We start from the raw sequence: 25143 nt of genomic DNA, 5'->3' as shown, positions 1-25143 counted from the left end.
CCACTCAGGCGCACAGGTAGATAGATGGCTTTTGTTTGTCATGCACCATGTTGGCGTCCACCAAGTTTAAAACAACTTAGATTAGTGAGAACTTTAAAGATTGGAAGATTTTTATGAAACCCAGGATTTTGGTTTCTCTTGGAAAATTGTTCAGTGGTAACACTGGGCACAGGAACTGGGTAGGGCTGCCCCTTAGCCAAGGCAGTGCTTACCGGGTAGCGCAGCTACCACCCAGGCCTTGTCACTCCCTTACATTATAAAGGTAGGTACTTGTGTTTGCTCCCCCCACTACAGGGTCAAGTTCAGACTCCTTAACAGGTGTACAGGATCCTTCCCAACAAGGCCCCACCCCGCCTCTGCGCCTCACCTCCTGCCACGTTCCCACCGGCATTATGCTACTAAATGGATAGTTGTGTGCCTGTTTGAATATATATATTTACCTCAAAGACCCATTTCGCAGATCCTTCTGGAGCATCCATTAGCTGCAAAGTCTGTGCCTGGCCTGGCTACCATGGTCGCGTGTGTCAAGGGAGTTACCTTTTAGATTTTCATGGTGTGTTGATCCAGAGCTTCTGTGAAGGGCGGGAAGCAGAGGAAGGAAGAGAACAGATGGGGTCCTTTCTGTGCTTACGATCATGCATTTGCAGACATTTCGTTCCATGAAGTTGAGAACATAGCAGCAAAATGATTGTTTACTTTGGTTAGAATGCCTGTTGTCAAACATTGCCCACTTTCCCAGAATTACAAGAAAATTCGCGTATCAGTTATCTCCTTATTTGTACCTCTAGACAATGAAATCAATGTGAACGATGGAGCAGTGACTTTATTGCTGTCCACATTGAGTCCAGGAGCTTGCAGAGGAGTGGTTTTTTAGACCCGGAGCATTTGTTTCTCCAGTTTCAAGAAACTGCCGTATAGGCCAGGCTTTATCTTGTTGGGCCATCACTTGTCCCAGGTTCTGTCTGTGCTGGTACGAAACCTTGATTTCTTCAGGAGGAGTCAGGTTTAAGGAATTTGTCACCATAGCCAAACTCATAGGTTTTTTAGTAAACTAGACGATTCATTTTCTGCACATTTATTAAACACTTATGGAATGTGTGGCCATCCTAATCTCTGGGGAAACAAAAATGAATCATAAATCCCATGTGGTTGGTCCCTGCCATTTAAAGCCTATGGTGCAGAAGTGGGACAGAGAAGTAAACAAGTATATTATATATAGTATGCTAAGTATAGGGTGACCTTACATCCTGGGATGCCCTGGTTTATGTCTGTTGTCCTGGTATAACTATTTATGGTGCTTCCTTTCAAAACTACCCAAGGGCCACAGTAAGTCTTTCTGGATGTTTGGGGAATAGAGATGGTAAAAAGGATGGAGAAATCAGCAAGCTTTCCAAGAACCGGTGCGGAAGTTCAGGCAGTCAAGGTCAGAGAGCTGAAGGTGGAGGAAGCGGGGAGGACTGTGCAAAACTGCAGGCAAAAGCGAGATTGTTCCGAAGGAAGCAATTAGTTGGTTCAAACTAGTCATTTTCCCCCCCAAATTTATCCTGTGAAATTCTCCAGGACACTTGGTAAAAATACAGACTTCCAGTTCCTGCCAGCATTTTGAATGGGTGCTTTTAAAGGAGTGCCCCAGATGATTCTTGGACATAGTAAAGGATCAGAACCAATTCTCTACCAATTATGGCTAGGGATACAAAAGGCTGGGAGAATAGGGCGGCAGAAGCAGCAAGACTAGAGTTCAAGTCACAGAGCAGCCAGGCAGTGACCCTGGGTAAGAAAAACCCATGGGAGAACCAGTTGGGAGGCATTTACCGTAGATCTGTGGAAAACGGCGATGCGGAGAAATGGACAGATTTGAGAACTATTCAGGAGGAAGAATGAACAGGACCTAGGCCGTGCCAGTCACTCATTTACATGGGATACTGTTCTTTCCAGGCCGCAAAACACTTGTGTTAAACACAGGAACCTGGGGAACCTTATAATCGAAAGGTTTACGCGGTGTACCATAAACCTAAAAATACAGTTGGATAGTGTTGTGGCATAGTCATGTGAACCTAAAAAAAAGGGACTCCTGCTTACTTCACATCCTCATAGTCTCCAGAACCCTCATGGCAGTTGTGTTTATCTCTGGAAGGCGCTGGATGAGTTCTATACCCATCCTGACACCCCCAACCCAAACCCTGCCCTTCTGTTATGGTGAGGCAACCCGCCACGCCCCATCTGGCATTATTTTTGCTTAAACAGTCATGATTCGTCAACAAAGATTTGTTCCTAAGCTCTGGAGCTGCTCTCTCTCTCTCTCCCCGGGGGAACCTGCAGCCACCTCACAGATGCACCATAACCCTGGGAAATGATAACAGGACACGAGCCTGGTGTTTGAGGGAGCACTGGTGGGGAGCCATCCCTACTGAATGGAAAATGAAGAGGTCCTCGAAGAGTTCCGCCCTCAATCATTACGAGGGTTTTTATTTTGAAGGCTGCCTTCGCCCGGCCCATGGGCATACTCCGGAGCAGCAAGCGGAGTCAGAAATCAAAGGCTTGGAAGTTATGAAAAGAACGCCTCAAAAGGAGGATGGGAAACCGATCGGGCTACCATTTCACAGGGTAATCCTGCACCCTGTGCCCAAGACCTGGCCACAAAGCGTCCACGAGTGCGGTTTGGGGAGGGACAAAGCATCTAAGTTTCCAGTCCTTGGCTACGCCTGCAGCACTGCTGGCGGATTATCCAAATCCTGCGGGTGACGGGGTTGAAGGTGACCAGGCTGAGATCTTCCACGCTGTCAGAATCAGGGAGGGAAAACGCCGGCCAGCAGCGGCCTCAAAGTTTGTTTTGTTTTTTTGATAAGGGGCTTAACTTCTGTGCGATCCATCATCAGCAACGCCCTGAAGTCACAGTGGCGAGATGAAAATATAAAAATAAAAAGGGAAGGGGGGGAAGGTCCGGCGTGCGCGGGCCCAGAAGAATGGATCTTCCCAGTTCCTGACGCTGACGGAGCCCTGTGGGTGCCGGGGTCCTCCGCCCGCAGCCCCAAGTCGCAGCGGGGCAACCCCCTGCCCGCAGTGCGGACGCGACCAGCGTGGCGCCGCGGCGGGGGGGTCCGGCGGGCGCGCTACAGACATCAAAGCGCTGCCGCCGCGGCCGCCCCCCCCCCCCGCGCAAGTAGTACGGTCCGAGGGGGCGGCTCCCGGGGCGCGGCTCCCGCGGCAGCTGATGCGCACCGCGCCGGCGGGGAAGCGGGACCTGGGAGCCCGAGCCCGCGAGTAGCCGAGCTGCCGGGCGTCGCGGGCCGGGGCCCTGAGGAGGCCCCAGGACAAGCATCTTCCCGGAGGCAGTCGCCGGGCGCAGCGGGGCGCCGGGCAGCCCCATTTGGGCAGGAGGACTAGGAGGAAGCGGCGCTGCCGGCCGGCCAAGAGGAAGCGCTTCCACCCCGGCCCCGACGGCGCTCGTTTAACCACATCCGCGCCTCCGCTGGAAACGCCTAACGGCGCCTGTCACCGGTTCCCTCCATTTTGAAAGGGGAAAAAAGGCTCTCCCGTTCCCCTACCCTTAGGAGCTGGCGCCGGAGGATCCGCGCTCATGGCGTTCAGCCCGTGGCAGATCCTGTCCCCCGTGCAGTGGGCGAAATGGACGTGGTCCGCGGTGCGCGGCGGGGGCGCCGGAGACGACGAGGCCGGAGGGCCCGAGGGCGACCCCGAGGAGGAGGAGGACTCGCAAGCCGAGACCAAATCCTTGAGTTTCAGGCAAGTACACGCATCCCTGCCGAGATGCAAACGTGCTGCCATCCACCCACCCGCCCATCCATTCATTCATCCGCCCGCCCATCAGTCTGTGGCTCACCCTGTGTGCGTGTGTGTGGTCGCCCACCCACGTAACCATATTCGTGGCAATGCTGGTCCCCGCCCGGAACCAGGTCCCCGCTGTGCATTCGGAAGTTCAAGATGTTCCGTCCTCCCGTGCGTTTTCTTTCTCCCTTTTCAGTGTGAGCTTTCTGAACCTAACCCAGAATCTGCAGTCTCTCCGCACCCCGGTCGGCCTCCGTCACCTTCTCTAAGCTTCGCCCTCCCGGCCCCGGCCCTAAGCGCGCGCATACACACTCTCATACACACACACACACACACACACACACACACACACACACACACACACACACACGCTCACAGTGCCATTGATCACACCCGGTGGGGAAGAGGTCGCTCCCACTGTGTCCCCCAAAAATGCGGTCTTGGTAGAGAAGGTCGCGTGATGACAGGCCGCTGGCAGCTGGTGAGAAATGGTGGTCTCTGCTGTGCTGTCACTCGTGTGATTGCAGAAGGCAGGTGACCGCATCCTTCGCCTCGGGCCGAGGGAGTTAGAACAGGTAGCGAGAGGCCTGCCAGGGGAAAAAGGCATCGAGGCGAGAACTGGCTTAATTTATTTTTTTTAGAGGGAGGGGGGCCATCTTAATTGTTAAGGCTCTGGGAAAGGGCTCTTGGGAGAAAAGGAGCCTGTTGAAAAGAGCTTTTATTCCTGGGGTGTCCGAGGGAAGGATGCCATCAAAATAGATGGTGCTGGAAAAAGCTCCGGAGGATGGTGGCGAATCCAGGGAGACAGGATGCGCGAGAAAAGCCCGCAGCATCGCCCATGGCCAATCGGGGCTGAGGACCCGTGGGTTGTAGGGCTAGGCAAACATCCTGGACGTGAGCCAGCCGTTTGATAGGTGATAAAGGCTGTCGGAAATGCCGTTGAAAGTGGTAATTCCTCATTTTTCCCCCTTGGCAGCTCGGATTCTGAGGGTAATTTTGAGACCCCTGAAGTTGAAACACCCATCAAGTCACCTCTCAAGGACTGCTGTGATTCGTCACTCGGATTAGCAGGACCTGTGGCCAACACCCAAGGTAAGGAAAGACTTCCAGTGTCTGCCCCTTTTGTTTTAAAGTTTTGAAAATGTAAACGAGGGAAGGAAAAGTGTCGATTTAGAGCCATTAAAAAAAAAAGGTTTGGATGGTCTCCTCATTACGTAAGAGCTGTTTTTAAGCTCCCGGTTTATTTGAAATGTTGTTTGTTTTTTAGGATCCGGGTAGTCTGAGAGGCTTTCTTCCCCAAGTAGTTTGTACATTTGTAGGAGGAGATTGTCTTCATCAAACCTTCCTGCTGGGCCCTTCCCCTCGGCCCCTAAAAAACAAAAATGTGTGTAGGAATGCAGTGATGGACGCAAGTTTAGAATTTCCCAGGCTAAGTAGCTTTCTACAGGGTGTGGCTGGAGACAAAAATTATAGGTGAGAGTTGACGTTTTGTAGATAAGGCGGAATCTGAAGAGGCTGTTTCAGAACTGCTCTTCCTCACACAGGAATGGTGGTGAGCTGCTCAGTCTACCTAAGAACACCTGGTACAGAGATTCTCCCCGAGCCCCTCAGAGCCCAACCTTGAGCCTGCCCTTCATCTACAAAAGCTTCTGCTGTTCCACTTAATTAGTAGAAATCTTTTTTGTCAGGCAGCCAGTTTGGGGTAAAATTTCACCTGTCTTGACAGAATTCATTTATCTGTTCAGTAGAGTGCACTGTGATTCAGCAGTGAAAAAGTTCTGCTCTCACCCGTCTAACACTACGGAGGGCCATGGACCTTTAAAAGGGGAAGTGAAAGATACATGCCCGCTGTTCTTCAGTATTATGGAGGAAAGAGTGAAGCTGGGGAAGGAGGAATAGGGTCTATGGGGTGAGGGTAGCAGATGCTGAAGGGTAATTAGATGGAGGTTTAATGATGAGGAGACTTAGCAGAGCCTTGAAGGAAGATTGAGGGAACAGCCTTGCAGATGCCTGGGGAGAGAACCCTTCCAGCAGAGGGAATGGCATCTGCAAAGGTGTGAGACAGGGCCAGCCTTGACGGAGTGGGGCCCGTGGGGGGAGGGTGGCAGAGTGGCCGCATGTTTGAGGACCAGTGAAGGGACAGTGTGGCTGGAGGGGAGTGACAGGCAGAGAGCAGTAGTTGCTGAAGTCAACCAGGTAAGGGGCGGTCTGGATCATATTGTATTGATGCTCCGGTTTTCTTTCTGAGGGAGATAGGAAGCCTTTGGAGGATGTGTTAGCTGCCTAGGGCTGCCTTGAGAAAGTGCCGCAAACTGGGTGGCTTAAAACAACAGGGATGTACTAGAGTTCTCTCACAGTTCTGAAGGCTAGAAGTCTGAAATCAAGGTGTCAGCAGTGCCATGCTCCCTCCAAACGTCCCAGGGAAGAATTCTTCCTTGTCTCTTCTAGCTTCTGGTGGTTGCCGGCAATTCTTAGTGTTCCTTGGCTTATTACAGCCTCTGCCTCCTTCATTACATGGCCTTCTCTCTACTTGTCTGTGTCTTCGCATGGCATACTTACAAGGATACCAGTCATTGGGTTTAGGGACCATCCTAATCCAGTATGACCTCATTTTAACTTGGTTACATCTGCAAAGATACTGTTAGCAAACACTGGGAGTTAGGGCTTCAGCACATCTTTCTGAGGGAACCCAGGTCAACTCACAACAGAGAGCTTTGAGCACAGGGGGATTGTGCTTGACTTACTTCTAAAAAGGTTCGCTGGCCCGGCCAGCGTGGCTCAGTGGTTGAGCATCAACCTGTGAACCAGGAGGTCACAGTTGGGTTCCCGGTCGGGGCACATGCCCAGATTGCAGGCCTGCTCTTCAGTGTAGGGTGTGCAGGAGGCAACCAATCAATGATTCTCTCTCATCATTGATGTTTCTATCTCTCTCCCCTTCCCTCTCTGAAACCAATAAAAATATATTTTAGAAAGGGTTAGCTGGCTGCTGTCCGGAGAAGGGACTCTAGGATGGATGTTCTTTTTACCATCTTTCTCTATTCCAGTGCCTGCCACCCTACAGTGGCAGATAGAGCCAGCGTTCAGTTAGCCAGTTATCTAATTTTAATCTGATTATGACTCCCCCCCCCCCAACCATGATTGTATTTTATTGCTTGGTAACTTCCTCACAGGTTGCCTAGGGAAGCCAAGTTCTCTGTGGTAGACATCATGGCGAAGCTGGATAATCAGTGACATATCAGCTTTTTGTGATTGGGTTTTGCTTTAAATTGTGAGCTTCATTATGTGCTTCCCCTTCTGAGAATTGAAAATACCCTCCACTCACGCCAGCTGCTTTTTAAAAAATATTTTTTTATTGATTTCAGAGAGGAAGGGGGAGAGAGAGATAGATAGAAACATCAGTGATGACAGGGAATCAATGATTGGCTGCCTCCTGCATGCCCCCTACTGGGGATCCAGGCTGCAACCCAGGCATGTGCCCTTGACTGGAATTGAACCCGGGACCCTTCAGTCCGGGGCTGATGCTCTATCCACTGAGCCAAACTGGCTAGGGCACCCCCAGCTGCTTTTACCATGGTTTTAGACACAGCCTGCATGGGAACAGGCAAGACTGTGCATTGGAAAATTTGTGTGTGTGCTTTGCTTTGTATTTGTAGCACTCAGTGCCTGAAGATGCCACTTGTTCTCAGAACCTCCCTTTTCTTCTCTCAAGATTGGCAGATCAGAAGGGAGATTTGAAAGCTTGAAAGAACTATTTTGTAGCTTTCCCATCACATTTAAATAAAGCTCACAAGACTTGTTAAGTTGGTTTTTGAAAGACTCTTTGAATTGCCCTCAGCTTGGGCGGCCCCTTCCTCACCATTCTATTAGCTGGTAGTCTGATTCATCCTGACAGATTCTTTGCTAATTGAATAGTGGCCTGTATGGCCCAGGTCCGGCACCCAGAGCCATAGAGACCCAATTGTTTGGTCCTTTCTGTGCTACTGACTCATTATTACAAGTTTTGGTGACTTACACTCTCTAAAAAGTTTTCCTTCATGGACCAGGAAAGCTCTGTGGAGTAGTTCATGATTGGTGATGGTGGTGGGGGTTTGGGAGGGGGGTAGAGTCTGGGAAACAACCACTACATATTTTTAAATCTCTCAATTTAAGGTCTTTACATAATAGGACGATTGCTCTTTGGCTTGGTAGTATCCTGCCTTCTAGGGCTCCTACCCAACATCTAGAGCTAGACCAGAGCCCTGATGACACCTTTGTCACACATACACAGTAAATGTAACAATACAGACAAAGCACAGGTCTGACCAGGGAAGATGCCAGCGCGCAAAAATTCCTGGAGAATCATTTCAAATTGAAGTCAATTTTGGGGTCTGAATGATTCTTTCTCCCCGAATTGTTGATTATTTGGCTCCTGATAAAGTTAGTTTTTAATACTTGTGGTTCTAGGACATGGTGGGACACCAGGAGTAGATTATATAAGCCTTTTGGGGCGGGGGGTGAAGGGGGTAGGGGCGATGCTTATGGCCTGGTTTTGTCCAGTAGTTTTTAGACTATCAAAGTTGCATTGGCTGTGCTCTGCCACTGAGACCTCCCCCACTATACACCCACATTTTGTTGTTGTTGTTAATCCTCACTCGAAGATACTTTTCCATTGATTTTAGAGAAAGTGGAAGGGAGGAGGAGAGACAGAGAGAAACATCGATGTGAGAGAGACACATCGATTGGCTGCCTCCCATACCATGCCACCACTAGGGCCAGGGATTGAGCCTGCAACCAAGGTATGCGCTCTTGACTGGAACCAAACCCAGAACCCTTCAGTCTGTGGGCCGACTCTAGCCACTGAGCCAAACCAGCCAGGGCCAGATCCACCTTTATTTACAGATAGTTACTCTGCTTTGAGAAAGAGAATCTAAATCCATGCTGAAGCTGTGCTATGGCCTTGAAACAAGGAGTTAAACCTTCCCTGTTTGATGTGTTACTTAGAGGAATAGATTTTTCGAAGATATATAGTGTTCCTCCAAAATGGAAGAAAAGAGAACAGGATCAATCCTCAGATATTTACTGCTGGAGGCCTTGTAGGGAATTGGGAGTTGTTTGTTGACACAATTTTGGTAGTCTAGATCTGGAATCAGCAAACTATAGATCAAAGACCAAATCTGACCTGCCACCTGCTATTGCCTATTATTTTCTACTCAAGAGCTAAGAAGTGTTTTTACATTAAATATTTTGAAAAAAATATTTTGGGATGTGTGTAAATTATATGAAATTCAAATTTTAGGGCCTATAAATTTTTGTTGGAATGCAGCCACATTTACTCATTTAGATGTTGTCTGTGGCTGCTTTCATACTACAATAGCAAGGTTGAGTACTTGGAACAGAGATCCAATGGCCAGAAAAACCTAACAGAAAAGTTTGCTGACTTAGCAAACTTAACATCCTCTCCCTGCCCACACTTTCAGCAATTTTGATAAAAAATATAAAGTTTAATTAATTTGGCATAATGACTTAAAAAAAAGCAGCATGGCTCTACCTGATTGATTAACAAATGAACTGTGGGTGCTGGGTGCCATTAGTGTAGGCCCCCAGGTAAGACTTTAGGGATAGACTGCTGTGGGCTGGCTATTTGTCTCTCTGCAAAATGGAAATGATGTAATTGGTCTGTTAATGTACTTGATTCTTTGTTGACTAAAATATCTGAGGAGTTATGACAAAAGGAAGTTAGGGAAGAATGAGACAATTGTGGAATCATTTGCTGTAAGTACAAATATAGACTTTTAACTTTTGCCCGTTATGTGTTGTTGTTGTTTTTAAAATATATATTTTATTGATTTTTTACAGAGAGGAAGGGAGAGGGATAGAGAGTTAGAAACATCCATGAGAGAGAAACATCGATCAGCTGTCTCCTGCACACCCCCACTGAGGATGTGCCCGCAACCAAGGTACATGCCCTTGACTGGAATCGAACCTGGGACCCTTCAGTCCTCAGGCCGATGCTCTATCCACTGAGCCAAACCAGTCAGGGCCCGTTATGTGTTTTGTTTTGTGTGTGTTTTTTTTTTAAATATATTTTATTGATTTTTTACAGAGAGGAAGAGAGAGAGATAGAGAGTTAGAAACATCGATGAGAGAGAAACATCGATCAGCCGCCTCCTGCACATCTCCCACTGGGGATATGCCCGGTACATGCCCTTGACCGGAATCGAACCCGGGACCCTTCAGTCCGCAGGCCGACGCTCTATCCACTGAGCCAAACCGGTTTCGGCCCGTTATGTGTTTTTAATGTAACTTTGGGTGTTTGAGATTTGTAATTTGACTGTTGATATGGTATATTGTTGGTATTATTGTATAGTTGTTATGGTGTATTTATTGGAATGTGTTAGACTACAGATGTAAGATGTAGAAGGAGATCTCGTTAAAATCCAAGCCTTAGATTTTTTTCTATTCTAATGCTTTGTATTTGATGTATAACCTAGGAGGTATCCAGTTGAGTCTATAAGTATGGTTCTCCTAGGGCCGTGGTTGGCAAACTGCAGCTCGCGAGCCACATGCGGCTTTTTGGCCCCTTGAGTGTGGCTCTTCCTAAGCCTTAGGAGTACCCTAATTAAGTTAGTAACAATGTACCTACCTATATAGTTTAAGTTTAAAAAAATTTGGCTCTCAAAAGAAATTTCAATCGTTGTACTGTTGATATTTGGCTCTGTTGACTAATGAGTTTGCCAACCACTGTCCTAGGGATTTAGTATAACATCCTCTCCCTGCCCCTACCACAGGGATTGCTTTATTAGAATATCCTAGGACTATAATGGGACTAATAATGACTTTTAACATTACCTGGTTCAACAGTTTGACCCATATGGCTCCTTCTACAATATCCCAGGCTAATGCTTTTATTTTCTTTTCTTACTAGGGCCCTGATGTGCATCGTGCACATTGAATGGAAATTAATTAGAAGGTGGCTGGAGGGGCGGGACTGGGCTAGACAGGCCAGACACACCCTGGAGACAACCTTCCGTGGTCCCTCCCCGCAGGCTGCACCTGAGGCGGCACTACAGCTTGAAGGGCATCTGCAGAGTGAGCGGGGTCCTTCTGGCAGGTGGGGTCCCTCGGCAAGGCCTGCGGGGATCAGGCCGAAACTGTCTCTCCAACATCCCCTGAGGGGTCCTGGATTGCAAGAGGGCGGCTCTAGGGTGACGCACCGCAGAATCAGGCTTTCTCCTCTCTGGTTCCAGGGTGTGTCACCCGAGAACTGCCGCTGCCCAGTCACCACAGCTTGGCAGCTCCTGTGTTGAGCGTCTGTCCCCTGGTGGTCAGTGTGTGTCATAGCTACTGGTCAGAGCATCTGCCCTGGGTAGTCCTTACACATCATAGCTAGCGGTCGGACAGTCAGACTGTTGCTTAGCCTTTTATATATATAGATTTTGTATTTGATTGACTCACAGCTTAATTTTTATGTTTTATTGTTTTATATTATTATAAGATGTTTAAGGCTTGAAAACCTTAGCAGCATGACACAATTCCATTCCTCCCTGCCCCCCGCCCCCCGCCCCATAAAATGTTTTTAGGTTTCAACTTAGAGATTCCCACTAGTTAGTAAATGGGATCAGAGCCATATTTCTTTTTTGTTCTGTTTATCCCAGTGTAAATGAGCCATGTGGGGAGCACCTCTTCTTCTGTATGGTGCTGCATCTGAAGAGAATGTTTTTGGGAAAAAGTATAGTGTTTTCAGCAAAGACCTCAGAGAATGCAGAATCACAGTGTTTGAATAAAAGAGCTCAGGGGCCAGGGCAAAGTCAAAAGTAAAGATTTTAGTAATTGTCAAAGCAGTAATTTCCTTTTAAGATGAATAGTAAATTCATGTAATAGAAATATTATAATGATTAAACTCATTTCAGATTTGCATACCACAGTTTTGGGCTTACCTTAGCATCAAATAAAGCAATATAAAAAAAATAAAGCAATATAGCTTACTTTAATAGTTTCTGATGGTAAAGGCATTTTCTGTATGTGTCTAGTGGTGGTGGTGGTAGGGCAACCCTTCTAAAATGTGCTGCTACCATTTAATGCTCCACCTAAAAAATGGATGTGGCCCTGACTCGTTTGGCTTAGTGGATAGAGCGTCGGCCTGCGGACTGAAGGGTCCCAGGTTTGATTCCGGTCAAGGGCATTTACCATGGTTGCGGACACATCCCCAGTAGGGGGGGTGCAGGAGGCAGCTGATCAATGTTTCTCTCTCATTGATGTTTCTGACTCTCTATCCCTCTCCCTTCCTCTCTGTAAAACATCAATACAAAATATATTTTTAAAAAATGAATGTGGTCTAAAGCCATTTAAACATTTCAGTTAAAGAGTAGTTAATAGTGTCTTTTTCAAGTGACCAGTAAAACTGTTCATAGGAAACCCTGGAGGTAAGCATTTGTCACAGCCTCCTAAACTCAAGTTAGTGACCATGGTTTGTCCACCCCAAACATCCATCACCGAGGAGATTTGATAACTGAGAGTTGCTAAATTGTCCAATAATTGTTCAAGGTGGGCCTAGAAAGGGATTGCTATTTATAACTTCAAGATCTCATCTTCATTTTTGCGTGTACATGAACCTAATTTTGAGTTCACACAAACTCAGTTGGATCCCCAGGAGTTAGATTGATGATGGCTAAACCCAAGGGAATAGTAACAAGTTGGAGCAGTTCATTAATTCACAAATAAAAAATGTAATTTGACAGTTCTCATTGGCAGATACAGATACTGTCCAGGTATCCTCTTACCTATGTCTTTGCTGGAAATCTAACAACCAATTATTGATCTCCAGCTTTCCCACTGTAAGATTCCCACCTAGAAGACCACTAACTTTCTGTTTCAGCTGTATTTATTGGGTGTATTGGAAGCAAGTAGGTTTTTTTTCATAGTGTCTAATTTTATTTTTATAACAATGACACTATAAAATAGAACACACGTGATTTCCATTCCACAGATTAGGAAATTAAGGCCACCGCCTTTACTGCTGGTAGTAGAGTGGGATCTTAAATTCAGCTCTTAAGATCATAGATCCAGAGCTCTTGGAACATATTCTGTAGCTTCTCTCTCCAGGGAATGTGTGAAATCTCTCTTTACTGACTAAAGAGGAGACTTATCACAGGAAATAAAGATTCTTTTTTTTAAAAAATATATTTTATTGATTTTTTACAGAGAGGAAAGGAGAGAGATAGAGAGTTAGAAACATCGATGAGAGAGAATCATCGATCAGCTGCCTCCTGCACACTCCCCACTGGGGATGTGCCCGCAACCAAGGTACATGCCCTTGACCGGAATCGAACCTGGGACCTTTCAGTCCGCAGGCCGACGCTCTATCCACTGAGCCAAACCGGTTTCGGCCATTTTAAGATTCTTTATTTCCATGCCGAAACCGGTTTGGCTCAGTGGATAGAGCGTCAGCCTGCGGACTGAAAGGTCCCAGGTTCGATTCCGGTCAAGGGCATGTACCTCGGTTGCGGGCACATCCCCAGTGGGGAGTGTGCAGGAGACAGCTGATCGATGTTTCTCTCTCATCGATGTTTCTAACTCTCTATCTCTCTCCCTTCCTCTCTGTAAAAACTCAATAAAATATATTTAAAAAAAAAAAGATTCTTAAAACGTTGCCAGGATAGTATGATGGGGGAAAGCATCCTCTTAAGTATCCTTTTAGGTATAGTAGTTTAAAAAAAAAAAATCAGCAGGAAGTACATCTTCCACATGTGTTAACTTGGCATATATAATATATAAAGTATAAAATGTATTTTAGGAATTTTGGACATGAGTCATTAAGAAGTTTACAGCACAATTTAGATAGAGAGTCAGAAGCAAATAAAAAAAAGTATCCCTGGGTAAGCAGCACTGTTGGATTGAAAACATTTGCTTCCTTAATGCTTAGCTTCAGCTCATCAGTGAGAGATAAAGAGGAAATGGACACACTGAGTACTAGGTTTTGCTTCCTTCTCTTCCTGTGAGTCATATGTGGGTGAGGAGAGGCGGATGCATGAACATTTGTAGAGCCTCCTGGGACTCTGCACCTTTTTGGAATAGGAAGAGATGTTTCTAAGAGGCCTGGATTAGTTCTCTGTTGCTGCATAACAGGTTACTCCAAAACTTGTTAGCAGCTTAAAACAGTAAACATTTATTATCTTGCGTAGCTTTCATAGCGCTGGAAATGGGAAGCAGCTTAGCTGGGCGGTCTGACATAGAGTTGCTTGTGAGAACACAGTCATGATGTTGGCTGGGACTGTAGTCATCTGAAGGCTTGACTGGGGCTTGAGGACCCTCTCCTCAGGTAGCTCTCTCGTGCCGGCAAGTTAGTGCTGGCTGTTGGTGCAAGGCCTCACTTCTTCACCGTATGGCTGGATCTGTCCCTGAGTTGCTTAAGTGTTCTTCCAGTCTGGCTGCTAACTGCCTGCAGAATGAGTGACCCAAGAGCAAGATGGAAGTTGTAATGTCTTTTATGACACAGCCTCAGATGTCACACTGTTATTTACACAATATCCTTTTGGTTACTAAGTCCGTCCAAGGGTGTGAATGCCAGGTGAGACTCATTAGGGGTCATCTTGGAGGTGGCTACCACAAGGCCCTTTTCTATTAAAAATTTTTTTTCTATACCAAAGGGTATAATTTTTGGTATAATAACTTTTTTTTATTACTGTCCTCGTTTGGGGCCTCTTTATTGCCTCCCCCTCCTTTTTCTGCTGCCCCTTTTCTTAGAGTGAAGGAGCAGGAGGCAAGAAAGTGACTTAGCCTTCAGCCAGGGCCCCGGTTCAGTTGTAGAAGGTGTCTCATGTGCCCCGTGCACTGGCTGCTGTTGCTGTCTGGAGGCTCCTCTCTTGCTGCCTCTTTCTTTATCCTGCATCAGCTTCCCAGCTCTGCGTAGGCGGTTGCTACTTTGTGAGAGAGGCGGTTGGTATTTTGAATTCTCCAGTAATTATTTCTGAGGAGATGCACATTATGGTTGTTTGGCAGCAACAGAGTGAAGTTACACAATTTCAGATCTCTGCAAAGGAGGCCCATCTGGTAGCACGAGCCCTTTTCCCCTTGCTCTTCCTGCTGCAGTGGCTTGGGGATGTAGAATTCCTGTGAGGGGGGAGGGGGGGGGCAGCCCTCTCTGATTCTGTCTGTGGTCGGGGGTTTTCTGCTCTGTTTGAAATGTAACCTCAAACAAATCCGGGCGGATGCAAAACTCCGGCAACTCCTGAGTGGGAAGGGAAGACATTGTTACATGGCTCCTCTGGAGAAGGCTTTGGCTTCCTGATGGGCAGACACTTCCTGAATAATGGGCCCTGCCTCTTACCTTATTGTAATCTTGGCCATCCGAGGATAGGGTTTGGTTCCCTTTTTAAATAAAATAGCATAAGGTGCTGGTTTGGAAATGTGAAGTGCTTGCTTCATCCTTAGTACAAGGGTTTTCAGTTTATCAAGTGGCTTTGAAGATGATTCTTTACCAGAGCCTTGTATTTTAGAGCCAGCCTCTCTCTAGAGTTAGAAGATTATCTCTTGTCTTGAGAGAACAACTTGGCACCTGACTCCTTATCTCTTACGGAAAGCAGTTACTCCCCCACCCCCAATCCTTAGTTCCTGGGCAACGGTTTCATTTGATTCTGTTTTGGAGGGTGGGGAGGAGGAGGTTTGGACAGTTAGCTCATTATCTGGGTTGGGTCAGGGGTGTGTCGTGTTGATTTTGTCTTTCTGCTTTAAGTGGTAACATCCTAAAATTCTGGCACACCTAAGAGGATGTTCTGCCTTTTTCTGCCTTGACTCACTCACCTGGCACCCTGACTTGAGGTCCCAGTGGTTGTCAGGTGAATGTGAACTCTGCAGTCCCCACCCTTAGGTTCTACCCAGCCTTCCCAGAAAAGGCCTTCTTGTCCCATTGGCTTATCGCTGGACAGTCCTATATAATAAAAGGGTAATATGCAAATTGACCCTAACAGCAGAATGACCAGTCTCTCTGACATGCACTGACTACCAGGGGGCATATGCTCAATGCAGGAGCTGCCCCCTGTTGGTCAGTGTGCTCCCACAGCGAGAGCTCTGCTCAGCCACAAGCTTGGCTGATGGCTGCAAGCGCATTGGTGTGGTGGGAGCCTCTCCCGCCTCCTCGGCAGTACTAAGGATGTCCAGCAGCAGCTTAGGCCCACTCCTCACAGGACATCCCCCGAGGGCTCCTGGGCTGGCAGAGGGATGTCTGACTGCCAGCTTAGGCCTGATCCCCCCAGGGAGTGGGCCTAAGCTGGCAGATGGACATCCCCAGAGGGGTCCTGGACTGCGAAGTGGGCACAGGCCGGGCTGAGGGACTCCTTGAGTGCACGAATTTTCCTGCACCGGGCCTCTAGTAAATATATAGTGTTCAACTCCATTTTAAGGCTGATGCCCTTGACTAAATGGCTGAGAACATACATATATACAATATATTCAACTTTGGGGGAACTGGAACTCAGAGACACGAACCTGAAAAAACCCCTCAAACCTGCCTAAATGCTAATGTGTATCCTAGTAAGTCTCCTCAGGTCAGACCGTGAACAGAAAGGGTGGCATTATGCCAGAATCACATTTGTTTCTCTTCGGAAGCGCTTTATTCAAACTTGGGAGTAGGGACTGGGAGGGTAAGGGCAAGCATCTTTTTAAGGAGGAGGGTTCTTCAAAGGGAAGGGGTCAAATGAAGAACAAATGTCAATTCTTTACAGCTGTTGTATAGGGCAGAATGGTTTTATCACTACTTGTATTTACTTCTTTTCTGTATTAAAAAATATAATCCTAGGAGAAGGGCGTCCTTTATGTATTAGGCATTCCCTGGGCAGTAGGCACTGATTGGCATCAACTCTGTTTTGGGCACTTGGTTTTTGCTCTGGGGTAAAAAGAAGACAGTGTGAGTCTGGAGGGAGCTAGCTGCCTTCTATTTCCCAGGCTTCTTGGCTTCCCCAGATGTTTTAGCAGCAAATAGATAATTATCACATCAAATAGGTGATTTAGCAAGAGAAGGTGTGAGGGAGGAATGTGTAAAGTCAAATATTAAAAATTAGAATTTTAAAAACCTACCTTCCCAAACAACAACAAAAACACAAAGTCTTTTGAGCTTGACAATTGTCATATTTTTAGGATGGTTCATATATTTTTACCTATGTCTGTTATACGAGAGAGGAATGATGTCATTTATTTCACCTCCTTCTGTAAATAGATTTTATCTAGCACATTGTAGGCTTCCTCAGGAGAAATTTAAAATCCCAAATTGATGTGAAAGTGAGACCTACCACCTCTCTCAAGTATGTGTTCCTACAAGTGACACACATAAGAGGCTATTTGAAGCATTTTCTGAAATGTAAGTCTGTGGTGTGGTAGAACATTTTATTAGATATTTCAGGACACTGCTCCTGCTCTGTTACCCTCTGAGCCTCCATGTTCTTTTTTAAAAAACAACAGTTTTATTGAGATACTAGAGCAGCGGTTCTCAACCTGTGGGTCGTGACCCCTTTGGGGGTCGAACGACCCTTTCACAGGGGTCACCTAAGACCACCCTGCATATCAGATATTTACATTACAATTCATAACAGTAGCAACATTACAGTTATGAAATAGCAACGAAAATAATTTTATGATTGGGTCACAACATGAGGAACTGTATTTAAAGGGCCAGAAGGTTGAGAGCCACTGTACTAGAGGCCCGGCGCATGAAACTCGTGCACAGGTAGGGTCCCTCGGCCTGTCTGCCGATCAGGGCCGATCGGGGGGCTTATGGCTGCTCGCCAGGGCCTTCCTTCCCCAGCTGCCAGCTGGGGCCATCCTTCACTCTGTACCACCCCCTGGTGGTCAACAAATGTCATAGCGATCGATTGAACTCCTGGTCTCCCAGTCGAACTCCCGAGGGGACACTTTGCATATTAGTCTTTCATATATATATAGATTATTTACATGCCATACAGTTTACCCATTTAAAGGATGTACAGTTCAATGGTTTTTAGTATATGAACAGAATTGTGCAACTGTTGCCTCAATATAATGTTTAAAATATTTATCACCCCACCCCCACCCCATTCTACCCTCCAGTGCTAGGCAACTGACAATCTGCTTTGTGTCTCAATAGATTTGCTTGTTCTGGACATTTCATATAAATATGTACTCTTTTGTGACTAACTCTGTTTACTCACCATAATGCTTTCAAGGCTCATTCATATTGTAGCATGTATTAGAACTTTATTCCTTTTTATTGTCAGTTCTCCACTGCATGGCTATATCACATTTTGTTTACCCAAAATGTTCAGTTGATGAACATTTGGGTTATTTCCACTTTGGGGCTATTATGAATAGTACTGCTGTGAATATTTGTGTTCAGGTTTTTGTGTGGATATATGTTTTCATTTCTCTTGGGCTTATACCTAGTAGTGGAATTGCTGGGTCATAAGGTAACTATTTCTAATATTTTGAGGAACTGTCAAACTTTTTACAAAGTTACTGCACTATTTTACATTCCTACCAGTAGTGTATGAGGGTTTCAATTTTTCCATGTCTTTGATAACACCTGTTGCTATCTGTCTGATTGTAGTTATATTATTAGGTGTGGAGTGGTCTTTTGTGGTTTTGATTTGATTTGGTTTTGATTTGGAATTATCCTAATGGCTAATGATGTTGAGCATCTTTTCATGTACTTGTTAGCTGTTCACATATATTTTTAGCAAAATGTTTATTCAGATTCTTTTCCTACTTTTTAGTTGGGTTGTTTACCTTTTTATATTGAGTTGCAAGAGTACTTTATGTATTCTAGATACAAATCTTTTATTAGATATATGATTGTCAATTTCTATTCTGTGGGTTGTCTTCACTTTTTTGAGGTTATCATTTGAAGTTTTTTACACTTTTAATTTTGATAAAGTTCATTTTATCTATTGCTGTCATATCTAAGAAGACTTTGCCTAACCAATGGTCTTGGAAAAAGTAGAGGTGGAGCACGTTGGGATTAGAAATAGGGACCCTATGGTGAAACTGAAATAAGAGAAATGGGTAGAATGGGATTAAGTTCTGCGTAGAAGAGATTTTTCTCCTTACTAAGAAAGATTCTGGGCCTCAGAATATCAGTTTTATATGTCTTTATATGTTTAAAATGAATAGTGATGCATACTTTAATACACTGTTCTTTCCTTTGCTGTTTCCCTACACCATGTCTTTGAGATCCTCCTGTATTAGCATGTATAGGTCTACTTCATTGTTACCACCTATATAATATTCCAGTATAATGTTGCACCTTAAATCATCTATCAGTCTCCTATCATATTTTATAATAACACAAAAAAGTGAATACTTTTTAATATCACACTTAAGTGAACATCCTCATCCTTGTATATATGTGTGTTTAACCCTCTTTGTGTGCATATTTAAAATAAATTCCATAGTAGTGGAATTGATGAGTTAAAGAATCAATTTATTTTGGATTTTGGTAGATACTGCTAAATACTTCCTGAAAGATTCCCATGATGCTATTCACTATGAAATGTATGAGAGTGCCTACTGGCCCCCTTGCCTAGCAGCTGTTACTGAGTATCATTGATATTTTAATTTTACAAATCTGATAGGTTAAAAATGGTATCCTGTTTATTAATTGTATATGAATTTAAAGTGAGCATATTTTTAAAATTTGTTTTGGCCATTTTTTTAAAAAAATCGCTTATTTGTATACCCTTTATCATATGGAATTTATTAATTTTAGTTTAATGGAAGGCACCAGGAGTATTATTTTACATGGGAAGTGGTGAGGAGGATTGCTCTGGTTGCTTACTCCCTCCAATTTGTAAAGTCCTTAAGAACTGAAATTCTTCCTGTGTGTTCTCTAATTCTGACTGCATGAGTTTTTGTTTGTAAAATGCTCAGTCACCATGCCTACACAGTAGTCAGTGCTCGACTTCCTCCCTTTTCTTCCTTCACACTGGTTTTTCACTTTATACCAGATTTTGTGGGAGGCAACTTATTGTCTAGTGGTGATGACTCCGGTGTTTCCTGCACATCTGGTGTGTGAGCCTGTCTAACAGGGCTGCACAATGCCTGACCTCTGAATGGGGCCATCCCAAGGCCAGGGTCACTGGGCAGGCTAGCAATTTGGTTCCCCCTGCAAATCAATGTATTTTAAATAGCCAGTAGTTATTAGAGGAGAAGAGCTTCATGTAAATAAAGAGTGGAGAACGTTCTGCAGATTTAGGCCAAAGTTTGGCTGCCTCCTGACCTTATGACTTCACTCTGCACAACAAACTGAACCAGCCTTCAGAAAAGGAAGTTATTTTCTGAAGCTTGTTCCTAGGGGTTTGATTCTTTTCCAGGGTAGCCTGCCCAAGTCACTTCCTACCACACCCAGTGTGCTGACCAGACCCATACCCCCTCCAACTTTCACTTGATATTTAGTGTCCCTTTAGTCCACCCTTTAGTGCAGTCTTAATGTCAACATGTATGATGTAAGGTGACTGAATTTTGTTTAAACAAACCTATTTGAACTTGTGTTTTAGTGAGTGTTCCCCCTCAAGGATTTAGTCCACACTTAAAATTGCTTAAAACAGCACTTGTAACACATTCCTTTTGAATGTTCTCAGAGGTGACAAGTTTCATTCTTTGATGTTGAGATTTCCCCCCTCTCCCTCCCTCAGTAGTTTAAGAGTTTTTTAAATCCCAGTGTAGTGACTGGGGGCAGGGATTGAAGTTATAACTATACAGTAATGAGAGGGGCCCTTTTGAGGACCCTAAACACAGTGGCTCCTAAGTGGTAGGCTGTGGATTTTCTCCACCAGACAATGCTCTCACATGATTTTTCATTGAGTTTCAGAGTCTTCATGGACCCTTTGAAAATTTATCTAAGAACCCTTCTTGAATTACTGTAAAAGACATTCATTTTCATGCATTGGTTCTAAGATTTTGTTTTAAGACTTTTGTCTTGGAGTCAGACCTTGTATCTTAGACATGGATGTGAGATACTATTTGTGGACTTTGAGGTTAGAAAAAGGCCAGGGTGTGTATCTGTGCCATACAGGAAGCCTGTTTAAATTTTGGCAGCTTTTCTCACTTTACATGTCAAGTAAAACTCATACAGGGGACCATCTGTAGCTAAAGGACAGGAAGTGATAGATCTAAAAGGAGTGTCAGACAATGCTTCACCAAAAAGTTAAAACCTAAGGGGGAAAAGTCAAGCATACTTGAAAATAATGCCAAATCTGAAGTAATACACATTGTTTTCCAAGTGGTTGTGGTTTTCTTTCTTCTAAAATGAGATTATACATGTGAAAGCAGCTAGTCAGTTGGTTCTCGGATTATGTCAGCTGAATACATTTCTGAGTTTCAAATATATTTGTGATAATGGCATTTCCACTCTTCTAATCTAAGGCTTTCAAGGTTTTTCATAAGCTTCTATTTTAACGCAGTATATTTTCATTATACTGGAGTGCAAACCCGAATGTCTAGCTGTGAATCGTTTTTTTAAAATTTTATTTTATTGTTTAAAGTATTAAAATAGTAGTACATATATCTCCTTTTTTTTCCCCATTGACCTTCCCCGGCCTCCACACTCCCCCACCCCCCCACCCCAGTGTGTTACTTTTTTTTAAAAAAATATATTTTATTGATTTTACAGAGAGGAAGGGAGAGGGATAGAGAGTTAGAAACATCGATAAGAGAGAAACATCGATCAGCTGCCTCCTGCACACCCCCTACTGGGGATGTGCCCGCAACCAAGGTACATGCCCTTGACCGGAATCGAACCTGGGACTCTTCAGTCCACAGGCCGGCGCTCTATCCACTGAGCCAAACCGGTCAGGGCCCAGTGTGTTACTTTAATCTTTAAGTTTTTGCCATTTCATGCCTTTTCTTTTAAAAATATTATAAAGGGCGAGGGAAACATTTCTTTTTACAGAGTAGTCTACATCCTGAATGAATATAAGAGAGATCTGCTGTTTGAGAGCATCCATGGGCGATTCACACAACCTTTTAGATTTATGGGGGCTGACTATGGAAAGGAAGTTTCATTAACAGCAGCAGACGTGGCAGAAGTGGAAATGGTGGTCTATTTTTTAATTTCCTCTGTGTTTGCTTTGAATTCATCTACTGATCTAATCGCTGTCTGTGTTCACCAAGCCACCAGGCAGTGCGGTGCTTGTCAGACTCATCAAACTCATTTCAGGGAGAGAGCTCTTCAGTTCCCTGGAGGAAGATTTTAAGGAATCCAGGGTTTATTAAAAATGGAAGGATGAAGAGAGGTAGGTTAGTTACACAACAGTGCTTTCAGATTAGAAACAGGGACTGACAACTGTGGCTAGAACTCTTCACTGATGGAAGTTTGGGAACTGGAGCCTACTGAGAATGGGTGTTTTACTTAGTGAAAGTTACCTGTGGTGTGATGCTTGAAGTTTAGGTTCTATCTTATGGCAGCACTTAGGGATGTGGGGTCAATTGGTATTGGACATGCACTGTGTAGAGCATAAATTAAAAAAAAATCTTGCCCTAACTGGTTTGGCTCAGTGGATAGAGTGTCAACCTGTGGACTGAAGAGTCCCAGGTTCGATTCTGGTCAAGGGCATGTACCTTGGTTGCGGGCACATCCCCAGTAGGGGGTGTGCAGGAGGCAGCTGATTGATGTTTCTCTCTCATCGATGTTTCTAACTCTCTATCCCTCTCCCTTCCTCTCTGTAAAAAAATCAATGAAATATATTTTTTAAAAAGTCTTACTCAGACATACCTTGTTGAGTTATGTCATTAATTAGTTTTCTTGCTTGATCTCATGATTCCCAAAACAGGTTTAAGTCAATGAGCAATCTTCTCCCGCCCCGCCAGTACTTTCTGCTGGTGACTGAAGATATAGACCAAGGTGGGGTCTGCAGTGCCGAGGTGTAGGACTGACTGGCAAGTTTACTTACCTGGCACCTGGCTTGAGCTAGCCAAGACATGCCAGGCGGGGTGGTGTCTTCTTGGTGGAGCTCCCTTCCCCGCTGCTCAGTGTGGGGGGCTGAATTCAGATGAGGTTGTTGGTTTTCCTGCCCCGTGCCACCCTGGCAGGTGGCATGATTTCTGATACAATAGGTAAAAACCTTTATTTCCAAGAGCTACAGGCGGATGCCACGGCCAATCCCAGTCATAAAAGAGTCATGTAAAAAGATGTGTGAGTACTTTCCAAAACTTTTTCAGTGTTGCTCAGGTTTTTGATCCTGCATTAGGATTAGGATTAGGATTTGGTTTAGTGGGTCATCTCTGAGTTTCCTTTAAAATCATGAGATACTGTGATAATAACCAGTTTATTCAGTTTTTGCTGCTACTCTATCACTATTTCAGATATTTAAGTCAGGAAAGCACAATTTTAGTTTGTGCTTTAAACAAATACCTTCATTACACCTTCCTAATTAAAGCAATTCTCCTACTAAGACCCCCAATTAAAAAGAATCTTTATTTTTTACAAGTGATTTGAGAGAATTCCTGACCCAACTCAGAAAGCCCCTGTAAAGAAAAAATGAAGTTATTATTTTATGACTTATTGTCTTAGCAAAATAAGGGCTATTTTTTTTTTAAAGCCATTTCTGTGTCTGCTCTTTCAAATTTTTTTTATTTGGTTCTTTTAGATTTTCAGTCTAGAGAGAAGTTATTCTGAGCTGGCTGAATTAATTTTGAAACAGTTGAATTATTTAAATTCCATTCTGGGGAAGAGGGAGTACTTGTCTTGAACATCCAAAATTAACATCTACTCTCTGTGTGAAATCTGGAACCTGGAACTGTTAGGCAGTGCCCGGAACTGTCAGTGCCAGATCCCCTGCACCTGAGCTGTCAGCATCTAAAATTTCTTCCAGATCTGTCATTTTAACCTGCAGAATTTTAACATCAATCATATGCTTTGCAGTGCACCATGATCTACTAGCCTTTTTCTAAGTAGCTCTGTTTGGTATAATTATTATTTGTATAATTTGGGTAATAGCTTGGGAATGGAAAATTCACTTTTGGGTGCAGTACCGGCTCTTCCTTTTGTGGTTGTGCTGCCATAGAGATGCTTAACAAATGCAAAGAGGAAAGAGCCTACTTGTCTATGTGGATTCAGCAAGTAGAGAATATTTACCAATGCCAAAAAGATCATTCTTTAATAGATGGCTTTTGTGTTTTGTTTTAGACTCACAAGAAGTTGATGAACAGCTGATAGCAGAAGTGGTTGCAAAATGTTCTTCTGAGACTCATTCTAGACCCTCAGAAAATGAGGTTTCACAGCAGGCTATTGATTCTTACTCAGTCAGGGATTTCAAAGAAGAACCTGAACACGATAGTAGCAAAATTTCAGTAGTGAGGCCATTTTCAATAGCAACCAAGTCCACGGATAACTCAGAGGCAGCTCTTGGGACAGAAGCAGCATATGGCTATGTAACTGCCATCTCAGGCGAGGCTCTGCCCTCCAGCCCGCCAGAAGCCATCCAGGACAAGGCGATGACAGAAAGCACCATGGGGGTTACACTGGAGGCTTCCACAGAAGCTGACCTGAAGAGTGGGAACTCCTGTCCGGAGCCAGTGCCCAGCAGAAGCAAGCTGAGAAAGCCCAAACCCATCTCTCTGAGGAAGAAAACAGTTGGCGAGTTCTCAGAAACTTCCATGGAGGGCATGCCTCTCCCCCAGGCATCCTATCCTGATGAAATGGATGGGAACACAAGTCCTTTGCTAGGAGATGCCAGGACTCAGAAATCTGCCCCTGACGTTAGGGAAACAAGCAGCACTCCCAGTAGTGACACCAATGATTCCGGGGTGGAGCTGCTGGATGAGTCAAGGAGCTCACCTCTGAAGCTGGAGTTCGATTTCATAGAAGATGTGGAAAGCGTAGAATCCAGGAAAGGCCTTCCAAGAAAACTTGGCAGGAAACTGGGTAACAAACTGCCTCCAAAGGCACAGAAAGATGGCATCAGTAAGCCAGTAGGCACCAAAGGTTCAGAACCGCCCCCGGACCAAGCCACAGACGATGCCTCTCTCTCCCAAGCGTCTTCTAAGCAGATTCCCAGTTTCAGTCCCCTGGGTGGCCAGTCCACACTGCAGGACTCCCCTCCCCTCTCCTCTAAGGGATCCTACCCCTTTGATGAATCCACGGATCCCTTTAAACCAACTACAGCTTTAACAAATGGCGACTGTTGTTCTCCTGCTGGTAATCATGTTAATGAAACCTTAGAATCACCCAAGAAGGCAAAGTCGCGTTTAATAACGTGAGTGATGAGGGGTGTGGGTGTTGTGTTCTGTGTACACTCTGAAAGTTTGGCAGCCGTCTGCTGTGGGTTTTGGTGATCTGGAGTTATCTTTGAGGTGCAGGTGGGCAGACACAAAGCTTATGACTTCATATTGCAGTCTTCACTGTTTTAAAGCAAACTTTTG

At 44.9% G+C, this 25143-nt stretch overlaps 1 protein-coding gene across 11 annotated transcripts in view; it reads left to right on the top strand.

Moving 5' to 3' along the window:
* The window catches only part of TACC1 (transforming acidic coiled-coil containing protein 1), a 102062-nt gene that overhangs the window by 49269 nt on the left and 27650 nt on the right, over positions 1-25143 (top strand). For 2 of the 11 annotated variants that reach the window (XR_009451391.1, XM_059685375.1), the window contains exons 1-3: positions 3202-3741; positions 4760-4875; positions 23909-24977. The exons of 1 other annotated variant lie outside the window; for it this stretch is intronic. Coding sequence is in view for 8 of the 10 variants with exons in the window: in XM_059685375.1 (XP_059541358.1) it covers positions 3578-3741; positions 4760-4875; positions 23909-24977 (1349 nt within the window). In the remaining 2 variants the exon portion in view is untranslated. Of the gene's footprint in view, positions 1-3199; positions 3742-4759; positions 4876-23908; positions 24978-25143 lie in introns of those variants that run through there. 8 more of the 11 variants (XM_059685376.1, XM_059685374.1, XM_059685373.1 and 5 more) reach the window with 7 other exon arrangements.

The sequence above is a fragment of the Myotis daubentonii genome, chromosome 2 (assembly GCF_963259705.1).
Source record: "Myotis daubentonii chromosome 2, mMyoDau2.1, whole genome shotgun sequence".
In the NCBI taxonomy this organism is placed as follows: Eukaryota; Metazoa; Chordata; class Mammalia; order Chiroptera; family Vespertilionidae; genus Myotis; species Myotis daubentonii.
This window is presented reverse-complemented; position numbering and strand designations above follow the sequence as displayed.